Genomic DNA, 10,645 nt, shown 5'->3' on the forward strand with positions numbered 1-10,645 from the left:
GGTCCGGTACGGGGGCAACACTGAGGGTTGCGATCCGTTGCCGGACACGGAAAAAAAAAAAAAACAAAAAAAAAAAAAAAAAAAAAAGCAGGTGTGAAATTCCAACTAGCACAACCCCCTCCCCAACTCCCACCCACCACCTCTCAAAGTGCACCACTCAGCACAACAGCACCAGTGTCATGCCCCCACTACTTTTGTTTAGGGACATCTTTTATCTCTTCCACTGAGATGTTTTTGATGGGAGCAGTAAGGTTTTGGAGCCACAGGCTTCTTTATTCCTAGTTCAAGCCCACAGTGGTCCAAAGGCCAAAAATGTGCTACCAGCTGCACGATGTGAACCTCAAGGCAAGCCACTCCAGCGCCTCACAGCACTCATCCCTATGAAAGCAATTCTGGACTTAAATGTTAGTTGCCCTTTGTTTAAAAAGAGACACATGTGTGTGATTCAGGGCATTTATTTGGATATATAGTTTTTCAAAATCTACCTCCTATTCCCTGAACAAGCTGTGCCTTTGGATAACCTGGTATCTCTCATCTTCCCCATCTTTGCAGTGCAGCTGCACCCTGAGCTGCATCTTCCAAAGCCTTACACAGGCCAGCTCAGTCTGTTATGTCAGGCAGTACTCGAAAACTGATTACAGCTTTCTCTTCCTGGCTTGTGTGTGTTTTTAGTGATGCTTTCAACTGATAGACTCCAAAAATGTCCAAACTGAATTAAATATAGAGATAAGGCCCAAAGCTGAAATTTTTTTATGAAAGGAAGGAAGGAAGGAAGAAAGAAAGGAAGGTAGTCACACAATCTTGGCTGATACAAGATATTACAAGCGAGAAAACAAAAGTCCATTCTACTGGGAAGATGCTCTGCTGACTTGAAGCAGAGTTCATTAAGGTCTGCTTCTTAGTCAATGACTTGCACCACACTATTCTGAGTTTTCATGTTGTTTTTGGTGGGAATCTTGGTAAAGAATGAATACTTGAAGAAGCCAGGAAAATCTTGTTGATATGTGGAATAAGAAACTACCAGCATGAGGGTCAGGCATGTGTTGTTTTAGAAAGGTCTTGATACATACTCCAGTTTGAGAACTGCCATTATAATCTGTCCAATGCCATGCCATCTAGGCTGACATTTCCTTAGCCCCCTGAATTGGTCCATTTTCTGTTGCTTATAACAGAATACCTAAAACTGGGTCATTTATAAAGAAACAAAATTTATTTCTTACAGTTTTGGAGGCTGGGAAGTTTACAGGCCAGGGGCACATCTGGTGAAGACCTTCTTCTGGGTGGGAACTCGCTACAGGGTCTGGTGGTGACACAGGAACTCACATAGTGAGGACAGCAAGAGCTCTTTCATGTGCTCTCCTTAAAAAGCCACCAGTCCACACCCATGACAACCCACTGAACCATTAACCTATCCACAGATCAATGGATGGATCAATCCATTCGTGAGAGCACAGCCGTCACAACCCAATCACGTGTTAAAGGCCCCACCTTTCAACACTGCCATAGTCTGATTTCCCATCGTCTTAACACTGTTACAATAAGGATCAAGCTTCAATGAGTTTGGGAGACATTGAATCCACAGTACCCCCAGAGTCAAGCACAGGTCTGGGGGAGCTTGTTCATTCTTCTCCCATTTTGTCCAGTTCTTGTTCAATACTACACTCCCCGCGAGGCAGGCAGGAGCCATGTGTGAAGAATCCCTACCCCAGCCTGCTTCCCCCTTGCACAAGGAAAATCACATTTCTCAAATTAGTGTGGTGGAAGAAACCTTGATTTTGGAGCCTGGTCTGCATCCCAACTCTACCACTCACTAGCTATGTGATCTTTGCAAGTTAAACTGTCCAACTCTGTTTTGTCCCTCACAAAAAAATACCTGGATCTGTTATGTTTTCTTGATACCGTACAACAGAACCCAGCTCTGGGTAAATTAAGCCAAAAAGAGTAATTACTGAGGCGATGAGGTGGCTCGAAGAATCAGAGCAGCCGCTGAAGGAGCAGGGCAGGCAGCTGTGGGATCCAAGACACAGGAGCTGAGCACAGTGTGTTGCATGGTTTGACCCAATTCACTCCTCCCCGCATCTGTGCCCTTCACCTTGTAACTTTGCAGCACCCTCCCATAGTGGTGAGCCCATGACTCTGAACTCAGCATGTGATTTGCTTCAGCCAATGGGATGTTAGCAAGTGCGATGTAAGCGGAGGCTTAGAGTGGTTTTGTACACCGGAGCTTGTTTGCTCTTGCACCTCCGCCTTTACCATGAGAAGAACATGCCTGGATGAACCTGCTAGAGGACCAGAGGTACAAAGAACAGAACCAACCAAGGAATTGCAGTATCGCCATGCAAAGTAATGCCATGTGGCACATGTTCCCAGGTTCTCCCACACACACTCACCCTCACTGTTGCAGTGCGTGTCTTCCAGCTGTCTGCACAGGCATCTGTTTGCCTTACGGCTTTCTCTAACCATGAGACCCTGCTCTGCCCATGGGTGGGGAGACTGGACAGATTGGGGAATGAACACCCCTCAGGAACAGTTCTCCATGGATAACTGCAAGCTCCCTCATCCCATCTGCTGGTAGAACTCTGGAGTGCTTGTCCCACACTGTGTCCTAGAGTTCTCCAGTGGGATTAAGGCCCAGTTGCCCACAGATGTAACCTGCTTGATTTCACACCCTTTACTGGCTGCCTTCTTTACCCTGTGTCACTTTTCTATGCTGCTAACAATGTTTCCTGGGATCAATTCCCTAATAAACAAGGTGCATTCAAATCTCCATCTCAAGACCTGATTTTAGGGGAGCCCAACCTAAAACAGCCTATTTCACCTTGGGGCACAAACCAAGGCCATGTCCCTTTTGATATTCAAGTTAAATAATTCAGAACCCTATGTAACCCTTAGTGAAAATAGCTTTCCTTCCTCCCTTGACTCCTCTCATAATGAGCCCAAGCATCCCCAAAGCCTAATGGGTTTGTGAAATTTGAATGTGTATAATAAAGTTCAGGTAACAGGGTCACCTCTAAGGGGCTGGATTGTGGAGAGGGGACAAAGGTTGAATTTAATTTTTTCCTTCCTACATTATGTGAGTTTTTTCTACATGTATGCACCTGACTTCCCCACTTTCAAGTGACATAGCTGGGGGAGGAGTTTTGTGTCCTTTCCTGAGCTCAGAGAGATGGCATATGAACACAGGCAGTGCCAGAGAAGCTGAAGCGCACCATAAATTGATATTCAGTGCTTCCTTATAAAACTGAACCTTTCCAAACCCAATCAAACATGGATCATGACTTGAGAGCCTTCGGTCTTTCTTATGAGCTAGAGCACTGTCCTCTCATTCATCTGTCCTTCCAGTGAACATGGTCATTACCATGAAGGGGATTTCATTAGCTGAACTCTGCATTATGAAGTCCAGCTTTGAGTCCTTTGATGAGCTGCTTCTTGCAAGGACTTTGTTGACTCAACCCCTCCTCTCTTAACACTGCCTCCTCTGCAGGACTCTGAAAACTTTCCAAAACAGTCTTAACAGCAATCGCAAATTTCTCACCAAAAACTCTCTAGTTTTCATGTAAGTTTACCTTTTTCTTGAGTCTTCCTCCATAGACAGGGAGCGTGGCTGGTGGGGACAGAACCTGATGCCTCATCTCATGCCCAGCTATCATCGTCCTGGCACTGCCCTAGAAGCAGATGGAAGCCAGAGAGGGAAAAATACCTGGATTAGGTGAGTCAACCAGCACATCTTAAGAGCCACTCTGCAGAACCCTGTGGAAGCCAGATAGATTGTATAAAAGGTGAAGCCAGTGCACCTTGAATCATTAATTAAGCTTCACCTTTTGCAAATATAATTCATAGAGCTTAATTACATTTACTTTCAAAATTACTAAAGAGTTTACCTAACAATGTGTCTACAGTCAGTAACAAGGACACATTCTTAATTTGATTATTAATTGCTCTATGAGAGACACACAGGCTCCTGAGTACTGCCTCTTCAGGCTCAAAAGACACTTGATTATTGATCAAGTACAGTGGCCCTAGCACTCACCTCTACCCTCCAAAGACTGCTTAATGATGGGACCCCTATGGAGTTCAATGTGACAATGTCACTTCTAGGAATTTATCACGCAAATATATTTGCACATATTTAAAAAGATGTTATGTGCAGTTATATTATAGCCCTACAATAGCTAAAAATTGGAAATAAACCAATTTGTAATTTAGTAGGCTGCATGTTAAAGCCTTCTTTCCTCATCCATCCATTTTCCTCACCCCCATTTGCTCCTACCATAACCTCTCCCCTGAGGATCTGCAGCAACTCCAGCCTGCGCAGTTTTTCTTTTTTCCCCCTTGCCTCTCCCCCTCCCTCAGAACTTCATTACATAGTTTAGCTAAGCCTCTCTCACCCAGAAAGACTCTTCCACTTCAGAGAGAAGAGACTTTGAGCTGGAAATTAGAGAAGTTTCTTTGACTAGAAGGGGAAACCCATTAATAATTTCCATCCTACCTGACTAGGGAATCTCCACTTTCCCAGTTCTTGCCAGCTTTATGAGTCAAAGTGGGGACATAAGGTTGACTCCAGCTACATAATGCAAACTCTTCAGCCCCTCTCCAAATCCCACCCACCCCACCCAGGTTTCTCTGGGTTCACACCCAATTCAGCCCATGAACTCCAGGGTTAGAGCCACTCCTGCAGCCCCCATTGAGGGGAATGCCCCTCTGCTCCATAGACTTTGTTCACTCAACCTTGTAGCTGCTCCAGATTGCTGGCCTGCCCCACATCTCCCGGCCCACCTGAACCCACCAGCAGGTGCAGTGCCTGGCACCCTGACTCCTCCCACGCAAGGCCTGAAGCTCTCTTCTTCTTGGCCTTTGACTTTCTCCACTACACAGGGGCACAACTCAGAAGTGAGGGAAATCATCATCTTCAGGGACAATGTCCATCAGTGGGGACAGGAATCAGTGGCTGGACATCCCAGCTTCCCTTGCAGCAAATATCATGATCATGAGGAGTGTTCCACAGGGCTTCTCAGGGGGAGTGAACCCCAGCTGGCCACAGTGTGCCCTGCACTTTAACACTGTGCCTTGGCTTTCTCCATTCCCTGTTTCACTTCCCCTCTGCCTCCCTTCTGCTTCCCAGGATCATCTCCCAGTAAACTACCTGCATTCAAGCCTCTAACCCCCTGTAGTATTTTCTTGCACTGTTCTCAAAGCAACCACTGTCTCCCTGAGGACTTCAGGTTCATCCCCAGGCATAGCTCCTACTCTGCTGAGGGTAGTCAAGACTTCAAGTTACTGAAAGGACACCTGTGGGTTTCCAGCTCTGCTGCCATAACTCTATCTCAGAGGATTCCATGAAAGCACCACAAGGCAGAGGGTCCCAGGGGTTTGTTTATCCCATTAAAAAGGGGGTGGGGGATGGGGGTACAGTCCATGAGTGCAGAAGCCGTTAGCTGAAGTTGGTAAGTACGCACCAAGCCTTTGAAAGGAACCTCCAAAGAGTGTGTCAGGGCATGTAACTGGTCCCCCATCATCCCCCTTCTCAAACAACAGAACCTCTTTTGCCTCCACACCCACAACACCAGCCCAACCACAGCCGCTCCCTGTGAGGACAGCAGAAAGCTGGATCTCCTGTCTGTGGCTCTACAAGGGGAAATGCCAAAATGGCAGAAGGAGGGTGGGGTTATGTGGGGTTCCACAAATAATGGGAAAGGCAGAGTCACAGAGTGTCACAACCCTAAGGGGTGTTAAGATCATCTATCCACAAATTTTAAATTGGCAGCCCCGTAAACTGTGTTCAGTCTGAGATACGTCCTTTTTGGCCAATACAAATTTTATGTTTTCACTAACCCAGCAGATTATTTATAAAGTTCTTGGATTCCAGATTCCCTTGATAAATGGGAAGAGCTAATGAATCAGAGGCCACATTCCAACCTGTCAATAATTGGTGGGGGGTTAACAGTGGGGAACCCCTTTAGACCTTCAGCCTCCTGCCACTGCTGAGTTCCACACGAAGAGCTTCCCAGCTACTCGACATTTGAACTGGCAGCTCCTGAGTTTAGCCCCAAGGTCAGTAAGGTCATGGAAGTTGCCTACAGTCAGAGCCTGTGGAAGCAAAATGGAGGGTTCCAGAGTCTCCCGACAGACGGACTGAAGCCCGACTGGGCTTGTCTTTGAATGGCCAAGAAATTTGCCAGTGGTGGTCATCGCAGAGTTTGGGCGAGGACTTCAGGGTTGGGGCTTTGAGATGCCCCTGATCCCCAGCTTCCTCCTCCACCACCACCCCCAAATGCCCACATTGCACTTCCCAGCACCAGCTGCATCCCGGGCTGCTCCTGAAAGAGTCACCTTGTAGCGAGTGCAGACGCTGGCACTGGGCGCCTGCAGAAGTCAGGACGCTCCGCTCCTGGGCCAGCGACCCGGGTGGGGAGCCAAGGCGGAGCGCAGAGGGCGATGCTCGGTCTTCCGAATCGCACCATCGAAACCCGGCTGCTGTGGTCGTATTCAGACCAGAGTGCGAGGGCGCAGAAACCCCCGACAGGGGCGGCCTCCGCGGCCTAGCGCCAGCGGGGTCAGAGCTTCGATGCCCGGCGCCCTGGGCGCACCAGCCCAAGGGCGCGCTGCGGGATGCGGGAGCCTGGCGCCCACCCTCCGACGCGGCTCGGAGGCAGGAGGGGGACCCCTGGGTGAGGTAGAGCGCGGGGCGGGGCACCCAGGGCCGGGTCCGAGGCGACGGGATGAGCTGCGGGGGCGGAGCGCCAACTCCAGCAGGAAGAAAGAGATCGCGACGCGCGGGCGAAGCGCGCTGGCGCTAGGAAGAAAGAGGGACATCCCCCACGCAGCGCCACCGCTGGCGCAAGTACCGGTCCCCAAGGCGGGAACCGAGCGGCCCGGCCCGCGCCCACCACCTCGCGACCCGCACTCCGCGGCAGGTAAGTGCTCAGATCCGTGCAGCCCGGGGGCTGCGGCGGCGGCGTGGGGCGTCCCGCGGGCAAGGGGTTCGGATGCCCGCTTCTTTCTTACGAGAATTCGGGCCGTTTAGCCTCCCACCGCTCTTGGGATGCGCCCGGGCTGGCTCGAAGCAGGCGGGCTGGTTCCGGGTGATCCCCTCTAGGTCCTCGGGGACGGGGCAGGGGTGGGTGAGCGGGGACTGGGGCGTGCAGGGGCGCGGAGGGAGCCAGCGGTGGCCGGGCTGCCGGGCGAGGGCCGAATTGCAGGGGGCGCACGGGCGCGGGGACACCTTTCTGAAAGGTGAGCGGAAAACAGAAGCGTCTCTGGGAACGTTCCCGCGCCCCGCATCCTCCCCCGGCCCCGGTTTCATTCCCCCGCGGAGGCCCCGGAGGCTTTGCTCCTCCAGCCTCAATTTCTGACTTGATTCCTGCCCCTGCCAGGGTGGCGCCTCGAGACACGGCGCGGCCGCTTCGGGGGGTTGAGATGGGAGGGGAAGGGGCTGCTGGAGTGGGTCCACCCAGAGAAAGCGGGGCCGGGCCGGGCCGCAGCCCGGGCGCGCGCCCTCTCCTCTCGGCCCCGGGGCTGGACAGCGGCGGAGCGTGGGAGCCGAGGGGAGCCGGACTCCCGCCGCCCGTCCCCGGCTGAGCAGAGTCTCACCTTCACTGCTGGACGGGCCCCGGGGCGGGGGGATTCCGCAGGTGGTGTCCGGGTTCTTTTTCTGGCCCCTCCATAACGCCTTGAACTCTAAGGTGCCCTATTTCCTGAGAGCTCAGTACTTCAGAGACTTTATTTCCTCTCCCATGGGCATCTTGAGGCACTGAGAACAGCAGGCGATGAAGGACAGTTCATCCCTCCTGCCTCCTGGGTCTTCAATGACCGCCCACCCCACCCCTACCCTTGAGGGCTGTTTTCAGTTAACCAGGTCTTGGAGCAGCCAGCACATCCAGAGGACACAGACCTTGGTGGCCAGAGGTGGTGCCTCCCAGTCAGGATTGACCCTGGTGGGGAAGTGGGGACCTGGTGAAGGGGAGCAGGGAGCAGACCCAAAGGAGTGGGGAGGGAGGGGAGGCAGACAAAGCATTTCTTTCTAGAGAATTCCCTCCCCTGCACAGCCCCGGGTCAGGATCCTCATTCACTCACTCAGCCCATTCCTATCCAGCCCCCACTATGCACCAGGCCCTGGACTGGGCAGCGGGAATTTGGTTTACAGGAAGATTGGGACTCTGAGAGCATAAATTACTGTCCTAGGGTGACTCAGTCTGTCCATGTGAAAACGAATTTGGTGATTTCCCAGTCCGTGGTTGGCCAGGACAGAGGGAGTGGTACCCTGCTTTGGAGGAAGGACCCTGCAGCATCCAGGTCCTCCTGCTTCATTGTCCCTGGCCAATGTTGGCATAACACTGTGAATGCCATAGAAGCCTGGGCCAACTGCCAGGAGCAGCCTTGGAAAACTTCCAGAAGACCCCTGTGGGGGCTGATGTCGGGGAGGAAGGGGAGGCTGTGACTGGGCAGTTGAACCAGCCTTGGACCCTGGGTAAAGGACAAAGATGTACGTTCATCCTGAGTGTCTCTGGAAAGTCCAAATCCTCCTGTGCCGAGTCCTTCCTGACAGCTGGGCAGCCAGTGGAGGGCTTCCCAGCTTCCAGATCTCGTGTCTTCTATCCCCGCACCCTGGGTAGTTCTGTCCATGGGTAGGCAGTGGGTCTGGCTGGCCTATTCCTTGGGACTCTGGAGGAATGCTACCAGATGTTCTCCTGCATGCTGTCCACTGGCTGTGTCTCCTTCCAGGATCCATGGTGGCATGAAAACGCTCCCCAACGATGTGAGCAAGGTGCTAGGCTCATTGACCCTGTGAGAGCAGAAGGTCTGGACCCTCAGCTTGGAGTGCTCAGACCCCCACGCCTCCCTCGCACCACTCCATCTGCAAGCATCACCATGGCAGCCCAGAATGGAAACACTAGCTTTGCACCCAACTTTAATCCACCCCAAGACCATACCACTTCCCTTCCCTTCAACTTCAGTTACGGTGATTACGACCTCCCTCTGGATGAGGATGAGGACATGACCAAGACCCGGACCTTCTTTGCAGCCAAGATTGTCATCGGTGTGGCACTGGCAGGCATCATGCTGGTGTGCGGCATCGGCAACTTTGTCTTCATCGCTGCCCTCGCCCGCTACAAGAAGCTGCGCAACCTCACCAACCTGCTCATTGCTAACCTGGCCATCTCTGACTTCCTGGTGGCCATCATCTGCTGCCCCTTTGAGATGGACTACTATGTGGTGCGCCAGCTCTCCTGGGAGCACGGTCACATGCTCTGTGCCTCTGTCAACTACCTGCGCACCGTCTCTCTCTACGTCTCCACCAATGCCCTGCTGGCCATCGCTATCGACAGGTGAGGATGTGGCAAGGGTAAAGATGGGGCTAGGCAGACTGTGCCTTTTCTACTTCAGCTCTAACAGGCTGCTGATGCTCCAGATTTGAAAGCTCACTGATCTATCAAGGGGCAAGAGGAGATCTTTTTTCCACAGTCCTGTTCTGTTCTCCCAAGTTTGAGCAAGAGGGAGGCTCCTGAGTCTCCCACTTCTGGGCCATAACCCCAGAGACCGCCTCTGCTTCAGATACAGGCATGTCCCATGACAGTGCGTGGTATCAAGCACAAAGGCAAGAGCAGAAAGTTCGCAGGCCACGTGAGGGTTCACCAGGGCAGCTTCTGGTCAACACAATATGTACCAAGTTTCTCCTGTAGCCACTACCCAGACTGAGATAGAAAACATTTCCATCACCTAGAAAACTTCCTCCTGTCCCTCTTACCAGTCAATCTCCCCACCCCTGATTTCTAACGTTATAGTTTACTGTTGCCCGTTCTTTAACTTCATAAAAAAGGAGTCATACAGCATGTACCCTTGTTTCTAGTGACTTTATTGCAGAGCTTATTTTAAAATAAGGTAACAGAGCTTGTTTGCAGAGAACAGGGAAGAACATCATGCTTGCTTTTGCTTTTTTGTATACATCAGTGTGCTCATTTGCATACATTTGCATGAGATGTTCCAGAAGTCCTTGTTCTATTATCAACCATAAAGTAAAATTTATAATAGCAGCTTTTGACAAATCTTACCTATGCTTTTTCTATTATCAACCATAAAGTAAAATTTATAATAGCAGCTTTTGACAAATCTTACCTATGCTTTACTTATGTGAACAGTTGTAGGCCAGCATCAGATCACCAGTGGCTCTGTTTGAGGGGGACAGTTGATGTCACATCCTCTTGGTTACTGTCCACCATTGTGAAGTGTGCATAATTAAGCACATTTTGATGATGTGCTTAATCATCATTTTTTCCTTTTGTCTTTCAACTCGTCAGTTTTTCCTTTGTTCTCAGTGCTGTTTAGGTTTGTTGTCTTTTTTAATCAACAAAGTTTATTATTTTTCATTTTGGTAATAAAATTTACATACAAGTATAAAAAGCATCTTCCTTACTTTTTATAACATAATTCCTACAGGAAAAACAATTTTATTATAGCTCTGAGGCTCTCCAGCTCTGAAACCAGTGTTTATGAAATGTGTACCTATCAGCCAACTGCACAAAATTCCACCAGAAAAATGACACAAAGTCAGATTCCTGGGCCCCACCCAAGCCTCCTGGATGGGAATCCCTTGGGCTTTTTTATCCAGTTTTTTTTTTTTTTTTTTTTTTTTTTTTTTTTTTTTCTT

General features: G+C 50.5%; 2 protein-coding genes and 1 long non-coding RNA gene across 3 annotated transcripts in view; 2 read left to right on the plus strand and 1 right to left on the minus strand.

Moving 5' to 3' along the window:
• LOC103604660 overlaps positions 1 to 8,788 on the plus strand; it is a 62,032-nt gene extending 53,244 nt beyond the window's left edge. The window contains 4 exon segments of the mRNA XM_008589231.1: positions 6,247 to 6,668; positions 7,097 to 7,233; positions 8,349 to 8,624; positions 8,722 to 8,788. Of these exon segments, the coding sequence (XP_008587453.1) occupies positions 6,247 to 6,668; positions 7,097 to 7,233; positions 8,349 to 8,624; positions 8,722 to 8,788 (902 nt within the window).
• The window catches only part of LOC103604661 (prokineticin receptor 2), a gene marked incomplete at its 3' end in the record, with an annotated part of 10,507 nt that continues 6,555 nt past the window's right edge, over positions 6,694 to 10,645 (plus strand). Inside the window, exons 1-2 of the mRNA XM_008589233.1 lie at positions 6,694 to 6,914; positions 8,722 to 9,326. Of these exons, the coding sequence (XP_008587455.1) occupies positions 8,869 to 9,326 (458 nt within the window). The remainder of the gene's footprint in view (positions 6,915 to 8,721; positions 9,327 to 10,645) is intronic.
• Positions 9,833 to 10,580, minus strand: LOC103604659. Its single transcript, XR_551734.1, has 2 exons — positions 10,114 to 10,580; positions 9,833 to 10,049 (listed from the first exon to the last, which is right to left on the minus strand). It is a non-coding gene; the product is annotated as an uncharacterized LOC103604659 (long non-coding RNA).

This window comes from Galeopterus variegatus, unplaced genomic scaffold (assembly GCF_000696425.1).
Source record: "Galeopterus variegatus unplaced genomic scaffold, G_variegatus-3.0.2 Scaffold5318, whole genome shotgun sequence".
In the NCBI taxonomy this organism is placed as follows: domain Eukaryota; kingdom Metazoa; phylum Chordata; class Mammalia; order Dermoptera; family Cynocephalidae; genus Galeopterus; species Galeopterus variegatus.